Source organism: Notamacropus eugenii, chromosome 4 (genome assembly GCF_028372415.1).
Source record: "Notamacropus eugenii isolate mMacEug1 chromosome 4, mMacEug1.pri_v2, whole genome shotgun sequence".
NCBI classification, from domain to species: domain Eukaryota; kingdom Metazoa; phylum Chordata; class Mammalia; order Diprotodontia; family Macropodidae; genus Notamacropus; species Notamacropus eugenii.
In genome coordinates, this window is record NC_092875.1 from 466,228,495 (window position 1) to 466,255,632 (window position 27,138).

Sequence of the window (27,138 nt, forward strand, 5' to 3'; positions counted from 1 at the left end):
TGTACAAGAAATGACTGATCAGCTTGACGATTTATGGGTAGAAACATCCAAGGAAGATGTCTAGGGTGTGTTGGAGTTTGAATGAATGGGTGGCGCTCTGCTACCCCACGGATGCAGATTAAGCATCTTTACTCATTTTTACCTGATTCATCTGAACAGTCTCCACAGTCGTTCCTCATGTCACAGACTTTGTCTATGTAAGTCCATGACTTCTGGTTAGGACACTGGAATAGCAGGTTTTGAGGTAGACTGCTGGGCATTTGACCTGTTTCAGACAAAGGCATTAATTCTAGTGGATGAAAATTATGTAATTAGTAGAGTCTTGGTGATTAATAGCAAATATATTTCAGCCTAGGGTTTGGTATCCTCTCACCACAATATTCTGTGGATTCATCTTCTCCATGACCACAGTCTAGCTTTCTATTACAAAGCAAGGATGGTGGTAAGCAGGTGGTGAGGTCATCACACAAAAAGCCAGGCTGCTTTGAAGCTGTTTGACATTGTCGGTATGATGGACCTAGAGAAGTTGTAAAAAAGCATTATTGATGACATCTGTAGTACACATCTATCTTACACATCTAAGTCTGGGAACCCAAACTACTGCTGCCTTTGTATAGTAACTTGTGCACACACCTGCTTAGCCAAACCGCATAGCCTCAGATCTAGAGCAGAAAGGTATATCCTTGCCAAACCCTTCACTTATCAGAACTTGAATCCGAGAAGTTTAAATAATTTGTGATATTCAGTCACATAATGAGAGGCAAAGACAAATGATCTAGGTCTTCTGGCTCCATGGCCACTTTCTTCCCATTATACTTTTAATTTCTCTTTTTCTTTTAGCCCACATATCTCCAGTATTACTTGGAGCTCAATAAATGACTGGTTTTTGCTTGTTATACTCAAGGGTCAGAGCTGGGAGCCTAGAGACCTAGGTGTTGTAGTTTGGATTCTGCTGTTAACTATTTGCGCAATATATGCCAGTTCACATAACTAACATATCTGTTTCTTTACCCATCAAAAGGGTAAAAATACCAAACTTGGAGGGATATTAGGAGGATCAAGTGCTTTGACACTTAATCTATTCCAGTATTCACAGGTTCTGCCTGCTTTCTTGAGGGACAATGTACGGTGGTAATCGTATTGTTAATATTCAGGATATCTGGTTCAAGGTCTGCAGAGATTTGGTGAAGATTTGTTCTCTATCTTTGAGTGGTTTGTTTCCAGACATATCTTACATTTAAGAGACAGAGCACCACAGCTTAGATCTTTTATGATACAAGATGCTTATTCCCGTTATAGAGACAGGGCATGTTTATCTGGGAATGTGAAATTCTTCCAGTATTATTAATATTGTGTTGGTATATGTCTATCACAATGGCAGGGCACTTAGTAGGGACTCATTGAATACTTGTTCATCGATCAACTGATTGATTATTAAAGATAGAAATACTTAATAAGCTCTGAATCAGTTCTATAATATTAAAAATCTGTTCTACTGATTTAGGCAAGCTACATAGCATTATTTCTATATGTCTAAAGCAACCTATGTTCACTAAAGACTGAACTTCAGTGACCCTACTGTATAAGCATCCATTCCTACGTAGGACATTAATAGACCCTTTGAATTCTCCTTGAAATGATTATGAGGAAAAATGTTGCCTAAGCTAAGTGAGTGCTTGAGAAGCAGGCCTAAATATATTCTGCAAAGTCTTTGCAGGAAACAGTTCTAAAAATACAAGTGGTTTTACCTGCAACCATGGATTTGCTGACTGAGCAAGATATTGATTTTACTTATTTTCTGATTAGATACTGCAGCCTCGTAAGTTAGCAATCCATAAATGCTGGGCTGGATGGAAAGAAGTGATTAAATTGCACCTTTTTATTCTATAACCTTTTGTTTTTGTGTTAATAAGTTGGGTTGGGTCAGTCTAGAATAAGTTCCCTTGAGGGACTGAGTAACGTTGAATGTAAACATGGAGGAAGCTGGTGGCACAGTGCTAGGCTTGGAGTTGAGAAGTTAGGAAGACCTGAGTTTAAATCTGCCCTTAGACATAAATTGTGTGACTTTGGGCAAGTCACTTAACTTGTAATAGGGATAATAATAGTACCTGCCTCCCACTGTTGTGAGAATTCAGGTAACATTTGTAAAAATACTTGGCACAGTGCCTAGCACATAAATGCTATATAAAAGCTTATTTCCTTCCCCAAATGGGAATAAGGATGGCCTCTTGGGACCATATCAAAGGACTTACCTAAAGAGTTGTTGGGGAGGAAATGTAGGCTAACTCCTCAGACACATGCTACATGTGTTGTAGACTCAGAAGTGATGAAGTGATTTGCCTCAGGACACAACAGTCTCTTCATATCCTATATGCTGATATAGACTGCTTTGGAAAACTTCCCTCCTTAGCCTCCGTATACATATCTTAATTGTTACCTACCCCCCAATGGGACTAAATTTGAGGTAAGACCCCTTTTGTCCTGTAACCCCACATGTTCAACACAGACTCAACTGATAGGTCATTCAGCCCTTTAATCATGCCACATGAGACACCTACTTGTAGGTTTCAAAGGTATTCCGAAGGTAACGGAAAGACCCAGAACAGCGGCAATGCTGCCAAGCACAAGGAAGGCCACACAGGAAATGAGGAGCCATCTCTTCGTGGGAAGGCCTCGGTTTTCTGTTACACATATACACAAACAGGAAACATTTTCATTAAGCTGCTCCAAAGACAGTCACTCACCCCAGGGTTGTTAGCAATACTGAGGAATTTGTAAGTGCGCTTCCCATTAACGACTACGGGGTCCTAAGTAGAAGTCAAGTCCTCTCCTCTTCCCCTCACCCCCAGTCACTTCACGTACGCTCTGGTGATCTTATAGGCTTGTTTGTAAGGGTACTTTAATCAGGAATTAACATTTTCTTCTGATGTGGCTTCTCATCTACACTTCTGGGGAAGCAGGTTGGCTTTTAATTCCTACTCCTTCATTTCCTCCCTCCAACTAGTAGGTTAGAGAACACTCTTGCAGCACCTGACACCCATTCTCACCCAAGGAAAGAAAAACTGCAGTGACTTGACAAACATGGACAATAGAGCTAAGTCCACATTTGTGTTCAGTGGCAGGTGCCAGCCAGGGAGTGTAGGTGACATCCTGTGACAGTGTGCCACAGAGCCTCAGGGAAAGGAGAGGGATGGAAACCTTTTTCAGTAGTTAATACATAAAATAATTTCACATATGGTAAATTTAGGCTTACAAAGAAATGTATATACTGTAACTAGTAATGTTTTTGAGATTGGATACAATTAAATTACATTAAATAAGCTTCTTAGAGTCAAGACCTTGCCTCATTTGTCTTTGAATCTTCTCGTCCTAGCACCACGAGCTGCATGTTGTTGTTGAGGCCTTTAGTCATGTGGCCTCATTTGGGGTTTTGGCAGAAACACTGGAGTGGTTTGCCATTTCTTTCTCTAGCTCATTTGACAGATGAGGAAACTGAAGCAAGTAACTTGCCCAGGGGCATACAGTTAATAAATGTCTGAGGTCGGATTTGAACTCAGGTCTTCCTGACTCCAGGCCCAGTGCTCTATCCACTGCGCCACCTAGCTGCCTTGAATAGCCTAAAGGAGGTGCTTTTATACATGTTTCTTGAACATCATAGAAACTCATAAGTTACTAGGCCCCGTTTGTGATATATACTTAGCGGAGTCTGCACTGGAAGCCTGAAGACTCTAGAGAGTCTCAGAGTTTGGAAGGAACATCTAAGGTCATCTAGTCCAACCTACAACTGAATGAGTATCTCCTCTACAGCACACCTGAAAAGTGGTCTTTGCTTGGTTGGCATCCTTCGATCTCAAAGAGGACCAAAATGACATCACTATGCTAGAGTCAAGTTTCTGTGTCGCTGACTGTGGCTGATCAGACCAGTACGAGCTCAGAATGCTCTATCACAGATCGGGCACAAATAGTCCATGTGAACATTTGGGGTGGATACTCTAAATCTGTGCATCCTGTGTTTCCTTTGAGCTGTTCATTCTGCTTTGCTCATAGAGCACAGTACCTTCTCTGCTGTGGGCACGCCATGCTGAGAGGTCCTGTGCCAGTGACTCCCATGTTACACATTCAATTCCAAAGTTCTTGAGAGAGACCTTGCAAGTTTCCTTGTATAACTTCTTCTGACCACCATGTGATCACCTGCCCCATGCCAGTTCTCCATAAAATAGTCTTTCTGCAAGCAAACATTTTGCATTCAAACAACATGGCCAGCCCATTGGAGTTGCACTCTCTGAAGCACAGTTTGCATGCTTGGCAGTTTAGTTCGAGCCAAGGACCTCAGTATCTTGTACCTTATCCTGCCAGGTGATTCTCAGAATCTTCCTAAGACAGTTCAAATGGAAGTGATTCAGTTTCCTGGCATGGCACTGGTAGACTGTCCATGTTTCACAGGCATACAACAATGAGGTCAGCACAACAGCTCTGTAGGCCTTCAATTTGGTAGTCAGTCTAATACCTCTTCTCTCCCAAACTTTTCTTTGGAGCTTCCCAAACACTGAGGTACCTCAGGCAATGCATACATCAATCTCATTGTCAATGTGTATATCCCTGGAAAGTACACTACCAAGGTAAGTGAACTTAGCCACAGCATTCAAAACTTCTCCATTTGTTGTAACCAATGGTTCCACATATGGATGGTGTGGTGGTGACTGATGGAGCACCTGTGTTTTCTTGGTGTTGATTATTAGACCAAAATTAGCATAGGCAGCAGAGAATTGATCCCTACTTCATTGCATCTCAGCTTCAGAGTCTGCATTGAGTGCACAATCATCTGCAAACAGAAAATCATGCACCAACACTCCCTCCACTTGGGTCTTGGCTCGTAGCCTTTTCAGATTGAAGACCTTACCATCAGTATGGTGGTTGACCTTGATGCCATTGCTTAGAGACTAATAAGAAGGTACCCATTAACTCCTGAGTCAGTCCATTCTATGTTTGGTCATATCCAGTTATCAGCCTAAGTTTGTCTGGTCCCAGCTCTTATGTTTTCATTCTGAACTATGAGGCCAAGCAGAAAAAGCCTAATCAGTCTTCTTTCCACAGTTTTCTAAACTCTTCATCAACTATCATACTCCCCTTTCTTCAACCAGCTCTCATGGTAGTACCTATATTCATTCCTCCACCAAAATTGTTATGTTATTTTGCGTATTTTTATTTATACATGTCATCTCCCTTGAGAAAATGTAAGTTGCCTGAGGGTAGGCACTATATTAAGTTAAGTCAACAAGCATATATTAAGGACCTGTTATATAATATTGGGCCTAAAGTTAGGAATATTCATCTTCCTGAGTACAAAACTGGCCTCACACAATTACTAGCTCTGTGACCCTGAACAAATCACTTAATCCTATTTGCCTCAGTTTCTTCATCTGTAAAATGATCTGGAGAAGGAAATGGTAAACCATCTCAGTATTTTTGCCAAGAAAACCCCAAAATAGGGTCACAGAGTCAGACAACACTGAAATGACTGAACAACAAAATTGGTGTAGGGGATTAGACTATTGGGTCTGGCATCAGGAAGACTGAAAACAGCAAAAAATAGATATGCCAAGGACTGTGCCACAGTTTGGGCATACCAAGAAAGGCAAAAGATAGTCACCTGCTCACAGTCTAGTGGGGGAGACAACATATGAACAACCATGTACAAATAAGCTATATTCAGGATTTTTTAAATTGGAGATAATCAGAGGGAAGGCTCTAAGAATCATTAAGAGGGATAGAGGAAAGCTTCCTCTAGGTAGGATTGTGTGTGTGTGTGTGTTTGTCCTTCCTTGCTGAAGAAGACCATGCCATCAGAGAAATGATGACATGATTTGCACTTGACTTTGTTTTGAGTGAGGGAGGACTGTACAGGTCACCAGCCTCACTTCTCCTCCAGAGCCATCTGAATCCAGTGACCAGATATTCATCAGGATGACTGGAGATGACCCAGGATGAGGCAGCTGGGGTTAAGTGACTTGCCCAAGGTTACCCAGCTAGTGAGTGTCAAGTGTCTGAGGTGACATTTGAACTCAGGTCCTCCTGACTCCTGCACTGGTGCTTTATCCACTGCACCACCTAGCTGCCCAGGTAGGATTTTAGCTAGTTCCTGAAGGAAGCCAGAACCTGGGAATAAACAGAGAGAGCTACACAGACATAGGGGATATCCAGTGTAACCCCAAACACAACAACAGCTCATAACACAGTGCTTGGCACAGAAAGATCACTTAAATGCTTGCTGATTCATAGAATGTGGTATTTTGGGGCTGACTAACTAGGTCTGCGATATCCTGTGTTGAGTATACTGCATACATTCTATTGTTATTCATAACACTCAAATATTCAGTTTGGCCAGTGGAACAATTCCACCCAGGCATTTGATGTCTTTGCTAATGTCTGATTGCCTGGGGCCTACCAGGGGAAATTCAGTCATCCGACATCTGACCACGAGCTAGTGCTCTCCAGTTCTCTCTCTCTCTCTCTGTCTCTGTCTCTGTCTCTGTCTCTGTCTCTGTCTCTGTCTCTGTCTCTCTCTCTCTCTCTCTCTCTCTCCTCTCTCTCTCTCTCTTCCTTTCTCTCTCTCTGTCTCTCTTCCTTTCTCTCTCTCTGTCTCTCTCTCTCTCTTCCTCTCTCTCTCTCCCTCCCCTCTCTTTTCTTCCTTTCTTTCTTTTTCTGTCACTTCATCAGTTAAAGCAAATCCTCATGTGCAAACTCTTTCCACTGATAAAGATACAGCACATTTACACCATGTATTCCTGGAATGTTGTTGCCTGGAGAACTAAGAGGATAAATGACCTATTCAAAGCCACCCAGCCAAAGAAGGGAATTGAACCCAGAACTTCCTGACTCCAAGGCTGACCCAGTATGCCTTACTTGTATCACTTTGATTCACATCTTATTCTCCTCTACCCTCAAACCCAACAAAATAAGTGAATTCCCCATGGAGTATTGAACCTAAAGAAACATCTCTCCCTAAAATGTGCTTTGTGTAAATTATATCCTCTTCTAACCCTGAATGAAAAGTTAGCTTCTCATTCATGTGAAATAACCTTGAATTCCTTTGCTTTTTCTTCTTTTTCTTTTAGTGACATTTGGTGGGTACTCACAGGGCTGATCCCCTTGGCTAACCCTCAACTTTAAGCCCTCAGGGTTGCTGGTCCCTATTGGCACCATTCTGCTGGTGCTTGTGAAAGGTCAGTAAGACTTAGGAGCTAGTTCCCACGTTATTCACAGGCTGGGAAGTCAAAGCATGAGTGGGTGGAAACCCTGTAAACGTATTCCTTCTTGGGCTTTGCTATAATGTAGCAGAGACTCAGATAACATGAGCTCCCAGACACATATCCTACTGTGCAGCTGGACTCCCTCAAGGTACCGGAAGGACTTAGTAATATCATCCTGTTAAACTATATTGAACTCTTCAGTTGAAAAGTCACATGATATTATTAAAATAGAATTTTAGTCACAGATATCATTTCTACCTAAGTGACTAGTAAATTAGCAGATGAGAGAAAACACTTGCAAGATTGTCCTGAGGAAACATTCTCTTCAAGGACCCCAAAAACAGAGACTGAGACTCTTTATAGCTGGGGTTCTTCACCTGGGGTCCATTAACTTGTTATTTGTTTTTAATTTGATAACTATTTCAATAAAATTGATTTTCTTTGTTCCCCCCTGTATTTTATTATATGCATTTTAAAACATTATTCTGAGAAGGGTTGATTGAACAGCCAAAGGGGCCCAGGACACAAAAAAGGCTAAGAATCGTTATTCTGAAGATACCGATCTTCTCATGCTTAACTCAAGTCCCACTCAGTGAGATTCTAGGTTTGTGTTCCTGGGCCACAGGCTAGTGAAACCTCAGGGTGCTTGGGGGAACCATCCCTATGATACAGGAAATCAGAACTGCCTCGGATGCTGTGCTTTGGGAGACTCCCTTGCTACTAGACACTCACTCAAAAGTCATTTATTAAGTTCCTACTATGTACCAAGAACCATGCTAAGTGCTGGAGATACTAGGACAAAAACAAGTCTGTACTTAGGCTGCTATTCTGTCCTACAGGTAGATAAAGCATGTATGAGTATATACACATATACACACTATATCTACACAAGTATACCTATGTACATACATATAAAACTATACACCTTTATATAGTCTAGATATAGACCTATTATACATCTATATATATATGTATACATATACACATACACACATGAGTACACATATATATACAAACATATAGCATACACACACACACACACACAGAGGAAATTCAAGGTAATTTGGTGGGAGACTGGAAGCTGGCAAAATCAGGAAAAGCTTCATTTAGAAGGCAGCACATGGGCTAAACTTTGAAGGAGACCATGGATTCTAAGTGGTACAGAGGAGAAGAGAATTCAAAAAGTTAAAGGAACTTATTTTAAATTTCTGTTCATTTTGTATACTGCCTCACAACAATATTACGCTTGATGCATCTATCTCTTCTTTACCTGTTGGAGTCTTGTACAATTATTTTCCTCATAAGATTTGCATACGTCTGAATACTTTAACATTTGGATAGTACCGAGCCATTGGCCAAACCCCAACCTTGCATAGTTCCTGCTATCATATGTATTCCTATATGTGCTAAAGCCTTCCTTGGTTAGACACTGGCATACTATTGAATATTTTTTTTTCAATTTTGCTAGCTCTGGTTGATTGGCAAATCAAGTATCTTATCTCCACAGGCACAGTAACATCAGAGATGATTGTCACTGTGGTTCTTACGGTCAAGGATTACTAAATCTGGTCAGAGTGTTTCCTCCAAATCTGAATTACTCTTTTTTGAATGTTCTATGCAAGATGCTGAGGGTACTCTTAGGAACCACACCATTCACATAGCTAGTAAGTCTCAAGTGTCTGAGGCAGGATTTGAACTCAGATCCTCCTGACTCCAGGGACAGTGCCACTTACCTACCTCCCACACTATTGTTAAAATTATATTACTTTGTAATATACAAGTAAATATAGGTAATATAAAAGTATTCACTTCTACTAACTTCTTTCAGAGTGCTAAATTTGATCTGTGTATTAGGCCAAATCAGAGGACCGACAGCTGAGCATCACATCACTGACTGAATTCGTGATGTGAAACCCCATAGGTATTCTGAGGTAGAAGCATGTATTCTCCTCTGACATCACAAGAATTAGTTAGTTTCAAACCTGGAATTGAGTGATGAGTACTTTCTGTTTTGGGCCATCAATCAACAGGGACACACATTTTGTCCCATTAGTGTGTAGCCTTATCCATGTGTTTTCCTCTCTGTATTTTTCAGCATTTTAATAGAGTCCAAGGTGTTGGTCAGTATGCCAAGACACAGGTTCTCCTGCTATACAATTCATAGGCTAATGCTGTCCTCATCATGCTGAGAATTGTCAGTTTCAGAGTTAAGTTGAAAATTAAGGGACTGAAGGCGCAACCTTGCCTTCAGTGCTCAGAGAAAAATCATCCTTGGCATGGATTCAGGTTTTATTGTCCTGGTAGAGAGACTGTATTACATTAATGTCCTCATCATGCAAGCTAACCCATTTCAGGGCCAGCCAGATAGCACTGTGGGGCACTGAGCCAAATGCATTTGTCAGATCCAACAAAGCCACCCTTTATTTGTTTGGCATCTTTATATGTTTGGCATCTTTGTATGTTTGGCATCATCCAAGACAGTCTGCAACAGGGATGAATGTAGTAGGATGTAGCTGGCATGAAGCTCTTCTGATGCCTGAGGATGAATCCTTTCCTAGTACCCCAGTCTCCTAGTCTTTTTTAATGAATCAAGACATAGATCTTGACTATGGTGTTATATAAAGTTATAGGTCTCCAATAGTAGAGAAGAGTCTTATCACCTTTCTTATAGGTTAAAATGGTATTAAAAAACTGCCACTCTTTCAGAACATAGTTATATTTATGTGACATGCTAAAAACAGTCAAAATGTCCCCCTGGATCAATATTTTTACTATATCTAGTGCCTAATGCCATCTGTTCCAGGAGTTGTATTATTGCAATGCCTCCCTTACCTCAGTAAGAATGAATTGAGGCCAAAAGTGGATCTTCTCCATCAGCTGGATATTGCAGCTTGGTACCAGCAGATATAGAATTATGGGAAAAGGGACTCTGAATCCAAATAGCACTTCTTTAAAATGCTTATATAAAATTGATGTTGGGATCTGATAGAAGGGTGAGGCCTCATTAGCTATTTCTCAGAAAGCATGAGGATGTTTAGTACTATGCAGTCTCTGTCACTGTACTTTTTTGTCCCTGTAGGATTTGATATTTTAGGCTTTAAATTCTTCTGAATATCTTTGCATTTAAAATTCTCCTGCGCTTTCTTGATAAAATCTGATGTTGTTATCTGAAACTCCATTTCTACCATTCTTAACGGTTATAGCCCCTTCTCTTTAGAAACTGGATAATCATTGATCACTGGCTCTCTGCCATTTCAAATTCAACTATTGGCTCTTCTTCTTAGTGGTGTTTCTGCTACCTCAAAAGCTGAGCACCACAGAATGGGCACTTTCAAATTGTGGTGCTGGAGAAGACTTTTGAGAGTCCCTTGGACAACATAGAGATCGAATCAGTGAATACTTAAAGAAATTAATCCAGACTATTCACTGAAAAGTTAAATACTAAAGCTGAAGCTTAAATACTTTGGCCACTTAGTGAGAAGACCCTGATGGAAAAGACCCTGATGTTGGGAAAGATAAAAGTAGAAGGGGACAGCAGAGGATGAGATGGATAGGTAATGCCAAGGAAGCAACAACATGAGCTTAGACAGACTTTGGGAGATAGTGGAGGATAGAAGGGCAAGGCATGCTATGGTCCAATGTCAGGTTAAAAATGTCTGAGGTGTATCCCAAGGAATGGATTCATCATTAATTTTCCTAGATCCTCTTACTTCCTAAGGGACTCATCCTATGCTGAGTTCCTTTCTATTCTGATTTGTCTCAATTTTCTGCTGCCTTGTGCCATCGCTGAGAAGGCTTCTTTATAGCATTTACTACCTTTATCGTATGCAGTATTGAATCAATAGCTCCTCACTGTTGACCTTCCATCCCTGTCTAGGTGTTCCCTGAGAGAGGCATGGAAAAAGATGTCAGATGATCTTTTAGTGTGAGATGGGGAGGGGAGGGGATGGAACCTTTTATTGTGGAGGGTTACCTTTTCCATTGCAGGTTTTAGGTTAGCGCAGAGGTTCCCAAACTTATTTGACCTACTGCCCCCTTTAAAAAAATTACTCAGTGCTCCTCTGGAAATCCACTTTTTAAAAATTCTTTACTGTTTTTTAAAATTTGCATTATTTTTAAAAAATAGAAAATATTTTTTAAATGACATATCTTAAATTTAATAATTTGTTGTAAATTTGTGGGGAGTTTTGCATTGAAATTTTGATGATGCAATATTGCATCATGTAACCGTAGAGTATCATATTGTAAACAAGTCATTACATGCACATGTTTCTGCCAGTGCATGCTGTCCTTCCCCATAATGTATGACACACTTGCCAGCCAACATTTGGCAGCACATGACCGCTGACTGCTTATAACTTGCATTGTGTGTTTATTTAGAAAATAATGTAATCACTATACCTTTAACCCTGTTGCACAACGCGTACAAATGGTTTTTCAAAATTTTCTTCTTTTCTAATGCTTCCAACCCCCTCTTATTTTTATTCAATGCCCCCCAGTTACACCTGAGGGTACTATTGCTCCCTTGGATAATTCCAGCACCTGTCAGGGGGCAGTATCATCTACTTTGGGAACCTTTGGTTAGAGCATGACCCACTTCCTTGCTAATGCTTCTTGTACTCTTGAATAGTGCGGTATATCAGCAGAGATTGTTTTCATATTAGGTATGAATATGAATTTATAAATTAGTTTCTGCCTGATATTTTCCAGTGTCATTTGGTGGGTCTCGACACTTCTTATAAGACTTTGAGAAGTGATCACATAACTAACATTTAAAATCCACGGCTAACATAAAGTCTACTATATAGTTTTTCAGATTAACCTCTTTCTTGCCTGATGCAGGCAGGAGTCAGGAGACAATGTCAGGTTAAAATCTAATTCTAAGGTATTAAAATTATCAGTCCCTAGTATAAATCTTATGCCATCTATGCACTCAGCACTAAACTTCCCTATTTGCTAGACTTTCGTTTTCCTTAAAATTATCCCTGACACTGACTCCCTCTCCTCCTCCTAGTGTTTGTTGTCCTTTGTTCTTGAAGAGGACCAAAATGACATCACCATGATAAAGTGAAGTTTGTGTGTCTAACTGTGGCTGATCAGACCAACACGAGCTTGGAATGCTCTACCACAGGTTGGGAACAGATAGTCCATGTGAATATTTGGGGTGGTTACTCCAAATTTGTGCATCCTACATTTACTTTGTGCTGTCTCAATTCTGCGTAGCTCATAGAGCACAGCGCCTTTTCTGATGTGGGCATGCCATATCTGATGTGGGCACGCTAAGTGGTCCTGTGCCAGTGTCTCCCATGTTGCACAGTCAAATTCAAAGTTCTTGAGAGAGAACTTGAAAGTGTCCTTGTATCCCTTCTTCTAACCACCATGTGATTGCCTGTACCATGAGAGTTCTCCATAAAATAGTCTTTTTAGCAAGTATACATTTTGCATTCAAACAACATTGCCAGTCCATCGGAGTTGTGCTCTCTGAAGCAGAGTTTGAATACTTGGCAGTTCAGCTGGAGCAAGAACACTGAAGTGTCTGGCACCTTATCCTGCCAGGTGATCTTCAGAATCTGCCTAAGACAGTTCAAATGGAAGTGATTCAGTTTCTTGGCATGGCGCTGGTAGACTGTCCATGTTTCACAGACATGCAGCAATGAGGTCAGCACAATGGTTCTGGAGACCTTCAGTTTGGTAGTCAGTCTAATACTTCTTCTCTCCCAAACTTTTCTTCAGAACCTCCCAAACACTGAGCTAGCTCTGGCAATGTGTGCATCAACCTCATTATCAATGTATACATCCCTGGAAAATATACTACCAAGGTAAGTGAACTTATCCACAGCATTCAAACTTCTCTATTTGTTGTAACTGATGGTTCCATGTATGGATGGCCTGGTGGTGGCTGATGGAGCACCTATGTTTTCTTGGTGTTAATTATTAGGCCAAAATGAGCACAGGCAGCAGAGAATTGATCCATACTTTGTTGCATCTCAGCTTCAGAGGCTGCACTGAGTGCACAATCATCTGCAAACAGAAAATCATGCACCAGCACTCCCTTCACTTTGGTTTTGACTTGTAGACTTTTCAAGTTGAAGAATTTACAGTCAGTATGGTAGTTGACTTTGAGGTCGTGTCCATCTTCATTGAAAGCATTTGACAACATGACTGAAAGCATCATGCTAAAAAGCATGGGAGCAAGCACGCAGCCCTGTTTCACTCCACTGGTGGCTCGGAAGGCACGAGAGCTTTGTCCATTATCTAGAACCTGGGCAAACATGCCATCGTGAAACTGATGTGCAATATTGATGAACTTCTTTGGGCAACCAAATTTTGACATAATTTTCCATAAGCCCTCACGACTAACAGTGTCAAAGGCCTGGGTCAGATCTACAAACCATATATAATCCCTATCAATGACCCTGTTCTGACTTTGAATCTCAACCTACCTCTGTTCCTCCAAAGAAAACCTTTCAAAATTCCAAACCAAAAAACATTACTTAACTATATAGAGGCAGCTAGGTGTTGCAGTGAATAGTGGACTTGGAATCAGAAAGACCTATCTTCCTGAGTTCAAATCCTGCCTCAGACACTTACTAGCTGTGTGACCCTGGGCAAGTCACTTCACCCTGTTTGCCTCAGTCCCTCATCTGCCAAATGAGCTGGAGAAGGAAATGAGAAACCACTCCAGTATCTTTGTCAATAAAACCTCAAAATGGGATCACGAAGAGTCAGACACGTCTGAAACGACCAAATAACAACAGAATAATGTAGCAGACAGACTTCTGGGCCCAGAATCAGCAGAACTCAACTTCAAATATGGTTTTGGACACTTACTGGCTTATCATCTCTCATGCAGCCCCAAGAACAGTTCAAAAGAAACTGAGAGTGATAGAAATTGTTCTACAGGAGGGAACACCTGAGTGAATCCTTGAAGGAAGAAAAGGGTTTTCCAAGGCAGAAAGGATGGTGGAAAAAGGGGGAATGTAGAGAGGAGAATGGGGAGTCACTAGTGACCAAGCATAATTTAGCTTAGAATTGTTTACGTGCAGCCTGCCCTGAGCTAGAGTCTGGCGGAAATGTCTACATGTCTTGACATAGTCATGAAGATATGGTCTAGAATATGCTGCTGCCATGTTGTGTGGTTGGTTCACCCATCAGAAGGAGCTCAGTTCTAATAGTCTGCCTTTCCCTTCCCTGCCTTCTGTCTCTTCTCTAGCCTTCAGTGGATGGCGATGCCTCATCAGATCAAATGCAAACATTGGGATCATTTTTGTCCCGAAGGGGGCAGCAGAGAATAATGAAATGAATAGTCCTTCATCTGGGAGGAGATTAGGTTCCAAGAATCCTGGAGTTGAAAAGGATCATAGAAAGGCAAAATATTAGGATTGGAAGGACCAGCTGATGATAGATTTAGAGCTGGCAGGTCAGAATCTAGTTCATGCTCCTTTTATAGATAAGAAACTGAGATCCAGAGTGAAGTGACTTGCCTAAGGTTTCACTATTTGTTATTTGAAAAGTCAGAATTCAAGACTCCTAACCTTTAATCCAGCATTCCTTCCATCACACCACAAATCAGAAGACATATGGAGAGATTTACTCTCAAAAATATTCATCAACGTGTTTCTTGCCCATGGATCTACTCTTAGACCTTTTAGAGTAGGAGGATGATATGGATGATGATCCAAGTGGAAGAAGAATCAGGAGTCTTTCCTGGGTCTCCTTCTCTCTTCTCTCAACTCTTTTCCCCACCTTGGAAATCTTAACTTCTATGGACTCAATTATCATCTCTATACAGAGGACTTCCAAATCTATATTTTGTTGTTCAGTCGTGTCTAACTCTTTGTGACCCTGTGGATCCTACCTTCTCTGGGGTGATTTTTGTCAAGGATTAGGAGTGATTGCCATGGGAAGTGGAGGTCAAATGATATGTCCAAGGTCACACAGTCTGGATTTGAACTTAGCTCTTTCTGACTCCAGACCCAGTACTGTGCCCACTGAGCCACCTAGCTGCCTCTATATAGCCAGAATTAATTTCTCCCCTGAATCCGAGTTATGTATTTTCAATTACCTGTTGAATATAACTTTCTGAATGCCCTATAGGCATCTCAAACTCACCATGATCAAATGAAATTCATTCTTTTCCCTGTTACCTTTCCACCCCATCCTTGAATTTATTTCCTTTTCAACCTTCTTATCTACTATCCTCTCCTCTCATTCATTCATGTTCATAATCTTAGAGGTATCCTTGACTGTTCCCTCTATGACTAGGTTTTTAATCTGGGGTCTGTGAACATATATACATATATATATATATGACTATTTCAATAGAATTGGTTTCCTTTGTAATTCTATGTATTTTATTTTATACATTTTAAAATATTATTTATGAGAAAGAGTTCATTGGTTTCATCAGACTGCCAAAGAAGTACACGACACAGAAGAGTTCTGAGAACCCTGGTTTTACCCCATATCGACTCATTCTTCAAGTTCTGTTGATTCTGCCTGTCTCCCCAACATTCATGTTTGGCCCTTTCTTTCTACTCACACAACCACCATACCTATTGCCTTTCACCAGGATGTTTAGAATAGTTTCCTAATTTGTCTCTCTACTTCTGTGTTTTCTTCACACCTACAATGTGCCACAATAAGCTTTTACCAGGGCAGGGTCTGAGGTCCCCTGCTCAAAATTCTTCCATGACTCCCCATTACCTATATAAACAAACAAAAAATATTTTACAGCCCTCCTTTGCCAGCCATTTAAGACCTTCCATGATCTGGATCCAATCTAATTTCCCAATTTTATTTCATCTTACAAATTCCACATTTTCAAATTGGAATACTAGCCATTTCCTGAGCTCTATACTCTATGCATATACACAAAATTATGTGGACTCCACTGGACTCCACTCCCATCTCATCTCTGCCAAGGTTCACTGGCACCTCCTCTAGAAAGACTTATAAGCCTTAAATGTTAGTGTTTCCTTCCTTGGTTTTCTTTGAGCTAGACTTATTTGAAGTACACATTGTATGGTGAATGAATGAATGATAAAGTGTTGCTATGAGCTTGCTACATTCCAGGTGCTACATTCTCTGTTCTTCTCTCCCTAACCCCATCTTGAGGATAAGGACTCTTCCATTTTTGTCTTTGTAGACCCAATGTCTAGTATAGTGTCTTGCACTTAATAGTTATAAGGATATGGATCCAGGAAACGTATAAACATCACCTCTACTTTTGTAATGGCATCCCCTTTAAGTCTGAGTGGAAGCTCAGAAATTCTGAGTGTGTCTACTTTAAAGAGATGGAGATGTCTGTGTGAATGGGGAAGTTCCCACAAAACACGGGAGAGAGGAGATCTAGAGTAAAGGCAAGGGGCTAGGACAGAAAGAGAGACATCCATCAGCATAAAGGGATCATCTGTTCTATAGCCTGGGGAAATGAGTGAATCCTGGGAGAGAGACAGAAAGAAAGGACAAAAAGGACCAGACAATCTTCGTCATGGAGCAGCATTCCTGTGCCTTAAGACTCTGGGGGTTCAGTCATCAGGACCATTATGTCTATCCTCCCTATCTCTGGATCAGTCTCTGGCTGCTCCTCCTGTGTTGGGGCTGTCCCTTTTTCCATCCAAGCTACCTGCTTTTCCTCTAGGCAACCTCTCACCCAAAACCACATCATACCCCTGCAAGATTTCTATCCTTTTTGACCAAGCATATACAAATTTGACTTGGATTTGAGCAGACATCATTCTGTCACTTTTGAGATTATAGTTTATCACTGCTTTTCTCACTTTTTGCTCACCGAGGGTTACTCCACTTCTGCGGGATTCTTGACCACAGTAGTATATGTATAACGACCACTGAATTAAACTCACCTATTCTCATTCATTCAAGTTCACTGACAACCAGGATATTGATGTTTAATCTTCCTATCTCCTGTTCGACTACATCCAGCTTACCTTGTTTCATAGATCTTACGTTGAGGTTCCTATGCAGTGTTGAGCTTTACAGCATCAGACTTCCCTTTCCTCACCAGACACATCTGCAGCTGAGCTTCCTGCCAGCTGTGGTCCAGCTACTTCATCAGTACCGCAGCTACTTGTAGTTGCCCTTTCTTCTTCTCTGGTAACATGTTGGACACCTGCCCACCTCAGGGACTTATCTTCTGGTGTCACTTCTTTTATGAGTTTAATACTGTCCATGGGGTTTTCTTGGCAAAGATAATGGGTGATTTGTCATTTCCTTCTCCGGTAGATCAGAACTCTCTACTATGACCAGTTCATCAGTAAATCTGCATGGCATAGCTCATAATTTCATTGAGCTATGCAAGTCCCTCTCTGCCAGGAAATGTACCTTGTTTGTATTGTTAATGGACTACTTTCAAAAGATTATTGATATATAAATTAGAAATAAATTAATTTATTAGAACTTTTTAGCTCATTTGAAAATTGTTTTGACAATTGAGACAATTTTGACAATTTTTAATTGACAATTAAAACAATTGTTTTAAACAATTAGAAAATTGTTTTGACAATTCACAGTTATTATGTGTAGAATATACAGCCTTTGTGGGTTCTTATCCTAAACTCCCCTAGACCAACAAGTCAGGTCCCTAGTGCAAGACCGGCTATATCTTCCCTCAGTGTTCTAGAGTTGGCACTAAAGGATTGGGTGGTGTAACCAATATGCTTCTCTCCATGATTATTGACTAATATCAATCAGTCAGCCAGACTTAATTAGCTTTTAGAAAAGGGTATGGTTTTCTATTTATTAAGATAGTAATTGTTGTTTGTCCTTCATTTTCAGAGAGCACTGATGACATTGCCCTGGTGATGTCTTGACTTGTGTATGAATTGGATTTAAGTGAGGCTGAGTTACACAGAATCATCAGCCTCACTCTTTCTTCTAGAGTCCTCAAAGACAAAAGTCAAGACAACTTGTGATGGCCCAGAATACGGTGAATGACCTTGGCATCGGATGTCTGATGAAGCTCTAAGTGCTCCACAATGCCTGCTTTAGCCACCTTCATGGTTATTGGAACAAATTGTTTTCATTTACCCATTCCACTGGGGGAAGTGCTCATGTGCTTGGGTAGACACCCCCTTCACTCACTGATGGGTTTGAGACCTCTTGGTTACCCTCAGCCTGGCTCAGTTTGTCTTCCAAGATAGGTTTTCCAGGGTATGGCCACTGCACATGCTGCAGCTTCTTGGAGCCACAGGTGGACACCAAAGGTAAATGAACAGCCCTAACAAGGGCTCAGCCAGCCCTCACACCAGAGGTGCTAGTCCTCCCTAAATACCCCATACACCCTATTAAGATGGCATGGTAAAAATGTTTGGCATAAAATATCCCTCTGGAAGTCAGCAACCCACTCTTCCACAAATATAGAGTTAAGGGGAAGGTGGGCTCTTTCTTGGAGTGTGCACGGCAAACACATCTCCTGGAAGCTCTCTTGCTAACCTTCTAGATTTTCCCCTTAGGTATGGTGTAGTTTCTCCCTTGGTCTCTTTGGGGGCTGCTAGGTAGAGATAACAGCCAGGCTTGGCATCAGGAAAACCTGAGTTCAAATCCAGCCTCAGACACTTGCTGTGTGACCCTGGGCATGTCACTTAACCCCTATTTGCCTCAGTTTCCTCATCTGTAGAATGTGGATAATAATAATACCTGCCTCCCAGGGCTGTTGTGAGAATCAGATGAGATAATAATTGTAAAGAGCTTATCACAATGCCTGGTGCCCAGTAAGTGCTACATAAAAACTGTTATTATTATCATTACTATTATTGTAGGGCCTTGGATCTGCTTTTCTCATCTTGTTCAGTCTGTACTTGACCAAAGGTGCTGCCAGGATACTGATGGAAGGAGAAGTTCAAATCTTCCAGACCACCTGAAGCTCATGGCGTCTTCCTCTGGCCAGGGCTGAGGAGGTCAAGGCTAAGTTGAGGCATTCTCCTTCCCCTAATGTGGTTCCTTTTTGGGGACATTTCTCTCTCCTCTCTGCTGCCAGATTCTTGGATCTCTTGGGTTCTGAACTAGCTGGATTTTTTAATAGACAACTCACAAGGCATGACTAGGCTTCCTCAGCCAATCTGAACCAGTCACTCCAGATCATCCAAAGGCATTTGATGACTTTTCTTACTTAATCTAATGTCTTTGATAGATTGATTGATTGAGATGTGTTCTCACCTGATTGTTGTATCAGGGTATATCTCTTATCACTTACCTTATTTACACTTCATCCACTGTTCATCCTTGTCCACCTACTCTCACCTATGGCACCAAGAAGCTGTAGCATGTGCAGTGACCATACTCTGGAAGACAAACTAAGCCAGGTTGAGGGTAACCAAGAGGTCTCAAACCCATCCATGAGTTAGGGAATGTCTACCCAAGCATGTGAAGACTTCCACCAGTGGAATGGGTAAATGAAAACACTTCATTTAAGGAGGACAGACAGAAGGAAAAAAACAAGCATTTGTGGAAGACTTACAACAAACTAGGAACTAAGTGCTCAGAGTACAAATACAAACAAAAATAAAGACAATCCCTACCCTCAAGGAGCTGGCAATGGAATGGGGGAAAATAAGCTAAAAGAGAGGGGAGAGCATGAATGCATCTGGTGTGAAGAGGCAGATGTAGAGTCAAGAGTAGAGTCTGGAGCAGGTCCTCCACAAGATGGAGGCCCCCAGGAGGGACTCTCTAGAGGGATGAAGATGATGTTCCAAGTTGAGAAGGTCCAGGAAATGATTGGATGTTCTAGGGTGAAGCCCCAGACACTGAGGAAAATTCCAGGATGACACAGCAGCTGAGGATAATTGATCTATCAACACAATGTTTCCTGTGTGTGTGTGTGTGTGTGTGTGTGTTTGTGTATGTGTGTGTGTGTGTGTGTGTGTGAGAGAGAGAGAGAATATATGTGTATGTGACTGTGTATGTGACTGTGTGTATTTGTGTGTGTGTGTGCATGAGTGTGTGCATGAGTGTGTGTGTGTGTGTGTGTGTGTGTGTGTGTGTGTGTGTGTGTGTGAACAGGTGGCTGGGGCAGGGACAAATGCAACATGGTGGAGGGCACAGGGCTCTTTAGCTGACATCCCTTGCCATCTGGTTGACCTTGGCCAAATCACTTAAATTCTGTGATCCTCAGTTTTCTTATTCTCCCAGGTTGTTAGTGCTTCCTGTATCCAGAAATTTTTTATTTGTTCATACATTGATCTACTTACTCATTATGTATTGAAAACCCCCAGAAAAAGGTTAAGTTCTTGAGGGTAGGTTCTATTTCTTTTCTGGGAGCATCCCAATGTGTTTAATAATTTTTTGTTGAATATAAAATAAGTTTGTTTGACAATAATGCTCATACGTTCCACCTTTGTTGTGAGCAATATGTTTGAGTACTTGTTGCTGCCCGTAGTTTCAATATGTGTGGCCATTTGGTGAGTATAGCACAGACTGAAAAAGCTTAGGAAACATTAGTCGAGGCCAGTAGATGTAGACACTGTAGATGTTTCTCACAAATTTCAATTTCACTGGATTTGGGTGTGAGAAACAGCTAAACAAATAACTTGAGGGAGGAATAGCCTCTGACAAGGAATAGCAACCTCAAATTTAATTAAGATGTGAAATCTTGTAGCTAATTTGATTTGCTTATAGGTTCCGTAGTGTCTGTAACAGAAAGAATCCTGGATTTGGAGTTCAGAAGACTTAGGTTCAAATTCTGTCTTATCTAATTATGATTGGGTTGATCCTTAGAAAAACTATATAGGGAGGGAGCTGCATTCAGCAATCTCTAAAGTCCCTTACAGCTGTAAATCTAAGGGTGAACATGGAGCTAACCTAAATACCAATTGGATAGGTTCATAAATTACAGTAGGCAGCCTTCAGTCTTCAATCCTAGAGGATTAACCTGATATCCTTATCCTTGGGGCTTAATTTGGCAATGACTCTTGGGGGCTTAGCGTAAAGTGGTATAACCAGTCTTGCCTTTTATCTTAGGCTAGGAATGATATTCTTGTTACCTTTTACAAGGATTTGGCAATTGAAGAATGAACATGCAAAAAGAATTTCAGAGAGGGCTCTTCCCTGTCCTTACTCTCTCCCTTTGCTCCCACCCCAGAAAAGGGGTTTGGGACTTTGGAGACAGAATCTTTCTGTTGGGGAAAGGGTCAAGGCTATGATTTAGTTTGAACAATAGGCAAATATTTGTCTTTCTAAGCAAGTAAATCAATTGAGGCCATCTTACTGAAACTAAGGAGACACAAATCCAGGTAACTCTAGTAGAAAGGTTATCTAACTCTTGTTTTCGGATGCAACAGCCAGATTGCTATCTGGACTTGTTTACGTGCTTAACAGATGCTCACCCCACAGATCAGATATATGAGATGTTTAGATCATAACTGACTTCACCATGGACAAGAATGGACCCTGGATCCTCCCAAGTTTCCCTTTACTTTCTACTAGGCTTGAAAAATTTGGGTCTGAGTATTTGGTGATTTGGTTTCCCCCCTTTTGTTTCTGGATGTGTAAAGGATGAAAGAAGTAGCAATTTTGTTTACCTCATTAAAGTATTCATCATAAGGATTTCTTTAAAGAGTATGATCCTCCACTGTTGTGCAATGTTATTTGATTTATAAAAATACAATGTGCCTCAACTTTTCAGGGACACTTCTACTGCTTAAAGTGAGACATATCTGCTATGTACATGTAGTATTCACAGTGCAATCCAATTCAATACTGTTGTTCTTGTTGAGTCATTTCAGTTCTGTCTGGCTCTTCATGACCCCATTTTGGGATTTTCTTGGCAAAGATACTGGAGTGGTTTGCCATATCCTTCTCCAGCTCATTTGACAGACGAAGAAACTCAGGCAGACAGGGTTAAGTGATTTGCCCAGGGCCACACAGCTAGTAAATGTCAGAGACCAGATTTGAACTCACAAAGAAGTCCTTCCTAACTCTAGACCTGGCATTCTCTCCACCTTACCACCTGGTTGCCCTGTACATACAAATACACACACGTACATATGTACTGTAGGCCAGATCTGAGTATAGTTTTCATAGTTATTCACTGTTCTAATTCTGGTGCATGTTGTAGGCCCTGACATAGTCCCTAAAGTAACCGGAACTGTGACTCTGAAGCTGCACATGTGTGTGGGGACTCCCTCTCGGGATAGCAGAAAGGAAGTCTCTAATGCTACAGACACTAGAGGTGCAAGCATCCCCCAAACCTCGAAAAGCTTCTCCTGTGGCCTTACTCCACTCTATCTAGGCCAGTGTTAACCAAGATGCACCAGCTCCTTCCCACTCTCTGGGTCCCTTGGGAAAAGCACCACAACCCAATTATGCTTCTCACAGCTCCAGGACTGGAGAAAGATCCCAGTTATCAATAAGAGTTAACATTTAGATAGCACTTTGAGGTTTGCAAAGTTCTTAGCAAATATTATCTCATAATCCTTTCAACAATTTTGTAAAGCAGGAGCTATTATTATTCTTATTTTACAGATAAGGAAACTGAGGCTGAGAGATTAAGTAACTTGTCAAGGAGGATTTGAACTCAGGCCTTTCTGACTCCCAGGTTCAGCACTATCTCCTCTGAACCCTTTAGCTGCAAATATCTTCCCAAAATAACAGGGACCCACCTCCATGCTGTCTTCTACCTACAGGCCCTCTGCAGCATCCTGTACCTCTGCCCAGGCTGCCAAATATTGAGGACATTCATTGAAAGCAGAAGATAGAAAAAGAGGAACAATTTGTTGCTTTAAGCCAAAGGTGGGAAACCTGCAGCCTTGAGGCCACATGTGGCCTTCTAGGTCCTCAGGTGTGGCCTTTTGACCGAGTCCAAGTTTTAGGAAAGAAATTCTTTTATTAAGTGGATTTGTTCAGTCAAGTTTGGATTCAGTCAAAGGGCCACACTTGAGGACCTGGAGGGCCACATGCAGCCTCAAGGCCCCAGGTTTCCCACCCTCGGTACCACCCACTCCCCCCCACCCCGCTCTAGGCAATAGGAACCACGAGTGTGTTAGTACCAGTATAAGAATACTTAGTTATCTGAAAAGCCTGAAAAACAAGCTGTGTTCCATCAATACATCTAGGACAAGATTCCCTGGAACCACATTCTGAAAATTCTATTTGAGCTCTATCTCAGTCTTTGGCTTAAACGTGGAGGAAACATGAGTGTTTGTTTGGGTTTTTTGGGTGCTCTGTCCAAATGCCTGCTTCACAGTCTCCTGATTTTTGACACTGCACCCATTTTTCACCCAAGCTTCCATTGATTAATTGGCTGCTGTTCGGCAGGGCCCTTTTATTTATTTTTGCGAAAATAGAAATATCACCTTTTTCGTGATTCAGATTCACAGGTTTTTCCTTTGCAAAGGAGAAAGGAGTGACTTCTTCTGCCTACAAGAGAAGAAATAGTCATGAATACTCTGGTATGTGGGAACATCTTTGTGTTAAGAAACAGCTGGACATAAAGACAACTTCACAGAGGTACAATTATTGGAAAGGTGATGGGGTGCTTGGGCCAAAATTCTAGAATCACATTTCTCTTTAAAAATCACATTTCTCCCTAGCCTCAAAACACTGTCCTAGGCAGTTTCTGCTCAGCCCAAGGACAGCTTGCCTCAGCAACAACCACTGTCTCCCTTCCTGATACAGCAGCCAGCGGCACCTTTAGAACTTATTAGACTGAACCAGCTCTGTACTAGCTGAACAGACTGTGCACTGGGTCATAATGACATTTATTCTTCACTGACCAATCATATGTATCCTAGACTTAGACATATGTATACTCCCTTACATTTATCTTGTCTAGCAAGACGTTGATGAGAGCAGCCTGATATTTCTTAGTCAGCCCTGACAGCTAGTTCACTTAGTCATGTTTCAGGCCTAAAACCACACCTCCATGCCCTTGGGCTATTTCCCCATGAACTCTGGGTAAAATACATATGCAGTAGGTACCAAAAGTGCATGTTCCTTTAAGAGCTAACCACTCCCGAATCCCATCCTGAATCATCTAGTTAGCATATTTGGCATATGTTTTATTATAGAATATCCTACATAAGCTTTACCTGTACCCCTCTAAGGTTTCAGGTTCCCTAAAAACTCTTGCCCACTGAAAAGTGTAATAAATCTTTACCTTGACCTCAACAATGCTTGAGTCCGTGAATTCTTCTCCAGATAACCCATGAAGGGAATTCTAGTCTTGGAGTTCCTGTACTGAGCCCCCTTCCAGCCCTCATCAAAGGAACCACAGAGGCCATGTAGCGCAACCCTCTCATTTTACAAATAAGGAAACTCAGGCCCAGAAAGTTTCTTTGATTTGCCCCAAATAACACAAGCAGAAGGTGCCAGAGATGGGATTCCAACCCAGACCCTCTGGCTCCAAATCCAGCATTGTTTCTAGCTGAGCTGAGTGCATGGCTTGTAGATCAGGCAGGGCTGAGCCTTCACAGACTGGAGTGGAGCTGGAAAAGACCATCTCATGACTAGATTCTAGTCCAACCCCTAGATTTGAGAGATGAGGAAACTGAGATGCCCCTTAGGTACTAAGCAGTTTGCCCAAGCTTCCCCAGAGAGCAAAGGGCAGAGTTGGTTTTCAGCTCTCAATGCAGAGCAAGGGTCAGCAGGAATAATATTGCCAAATTGGTAGGATTCTCTGGAGAGAGGAAAGAACAATGAAAATTTCAAACTAACTGTTTGCTTCTTCCCTCTCCTGCTCAAGGTTCCCAGGGAGCAGAGGTGGAACGAATGCTCAGCAATCAGGGCTGGCTCAGGGGAGAAAACATAAGGGGCTAGATAACAATGCTTGTACCCTTCTAAGGGAAAAAGATAGTGGAGGGGCAATGCTATAAAGGGGAAGAGTAGGTCGAAGGATGAGAATTCCAGCAAAAGCAAATGCCTGGTTCAAAATGCATATTTGACTCTATCTCAGAGGCTTCCTTGTGTAAGAAGAGGGAGAGGGAGAAAGACAGAGACAGAGTCAGAGACAGAAACAGAGAGAGACAGAGAGATGGAGAGAGAGACAGAGAGAGAGAGAGGGAGAGAGACAGAGAGATGGAGGGAGAGACAGAGAGAGAGACAGACAGAGACAGAGTCAGAGACAGAAACAGAGAGAGACAGAGACAGAGTGACAGAGAAAGAGAGAGACAGAGAGAGATACAGAGAGAGAGAGAGAATAAAGACCAGGGCCTGCAAAACCATGGCTCTTTGCTGACCTAGGATGGAAAGAGAGGCCTAACCCTGCCTCTGACCTAGGCCAAGCTAGCTGGTGCCCTTGGTGCTGACAGCAGTAGCCCTTACTTAGAGAGAGGACAGAATAGTGCCGACATCCACTATGAATCAGTGGAGCTGGAGGTAGGTTAAGGCTAGATTAGGGAGTTGGGTCCTCACCCCTGCCTGACCTCTTGGGGATATTCTCATCTTAGGGACCTTTTCTTTCCCTAGAAAAATTGCCTATATTCATTTCTGAAATGTTCCCACCAGTTGGGACCTGGGGCAGTGTATAACCTTAGGGGTGGGAAATATTTGGAAGGACTGAGAAGCACCTCCACTCAAGTCATAGAGTTGACCTCTGCCGTGAGATCAAGGACCTGTGCCCTGGGAGAGTCAGTGTCCCCTAGGAGACCAAATTTCAACAACCTGGCTGAAAAAATGCTGCACTATGAGTTAAGAGAACTTGGTTCTAATTCACACTCTCTTACTAACTCTAGGTCTCTGTTTCCTCATCTGCAAAATGGACAAGACTGGTTCTAACTGGTTCTAAGGTCCCTTCAGATTTAGGTTTCAAAGAACTACTTTAATTTAGCCTCAATAAAAGTAAAAGTTGAATGAATTTCCTTTGTGACCTTGGACAAGTGATTTCCTCCTCTCTGGAGTCTCAGTTTCCTCCTCTGTAAAACAGGACAACTAGAAAGAGTTGTACTAGACAGCCCATAACCCTTCCTAATTGGAAACACTAAAAGTTTTCCATTAAGTGGAGAGCAGATGCTGTCAGATTTCAGGTTCCTCTCCAATAGCATTTAGCCACTCCACTGTAGGAGGAATCAGTCTTCTTGCATGCTAAATGTAAACAAATCACTGACCTTAGCAGCTAGTTATCAGAAATTACTACATTTTTAAAAAAATTAATTTGTTTTCGATTTTCAACAATCACTTCCATGAGTCTTAAATTTGCTGCTTCTCCTTCTCCCTCTCCCTGAGACAGCATGCAGTCTCATATGGGTTCTACATGTACATTCTCATTAAACACATTTTCACATTAGTCATGTTGCATAGAAGAATTAAAACAAATGGAAGAAACCATGAGAAAAACCAAATCAAAACAAAACATAACACAAGAGCCTCATTCTGTTCCAGTTCCACAGTTCTTTCTCTGGAGGTGGATGGCATTTTGCCCCAAGGGTCCTTTGGGAATGTTTTAGGTCCTTGCATTGCTGTGAAGGGCTAAGTCTATCAGAAACAGTCCTCGCACACTGTGGTTCTGTGTATAATGCTCTCCTGGTTCTGCTCATTTCAGTCAGCTTCTGCCAGGCCTAGAGGCCTGTGTGGGCTACCCGAGTCTTTCTTACCTCACCTCCGAGGTCTTCGGTTGGCCAAAACCGGATGCACATATGAGAGAAAGGATGTTCCAGAGTCGAACAAGGGTTGAGCTTTATTACAGGGTCTAGTTACAAGTGCAGGGGGGTCTTCCTTAGGAGGAAGAGGGGGAGATTTCCTAAGGAGGCTAGGATCTTAAGGGGTTGGAAGTAGAAGTACAAGCGGGGAGAGAAGGGGAGGGGAGAGAGGAAAGAAGAAAGCGGAGCCTACTGTCCTCTTGGCTCCACACGTGCTAAGAGAGCTTTCAGGCTTCCTCAATCCTACTTAACCTTCAGCCACACAGTTTGCATCTCAATACCGTGCTGTTAGATAACAA

The 27,138-nt window shown here is 41.7% G+C and overlaps 1 protein-coding gene across 1 annotated transcript in view; it reads right to left on the bottom strand.

Moving 5' to 3' along the window:
* Positions 1 to 27,138, bottom strand: part of LOC140502716 (low-density lipoprotein receptor class A domain-containing protein 1-like) — a 34,747-nt gene that overhangs the window by 2,412 nt on the left and 5,197 nt on the right. The window contains exons 2-5 of the mRNA XM_072606657.1: positions 23,561 to 23,624; positions 2,559 to 2,681; positions 374 to 517; positions 143 to 265 (exon numbers count right to left, since the gene is read on the bottom strand). Of these exons, the coding sequence (XP_072462758.1) occupies positions 143 to 265; positions 374 to 517; positions 2,559 to 2,681; positions 23,561 to 23,624 (454 nt within the window). The remainder of the gene's footprint in view (positions 1 to 142; positions 266 to 373; positions 518 to 2,558; positions 2,682 to 23,560; positions 23,625 to 27,138) is intronic.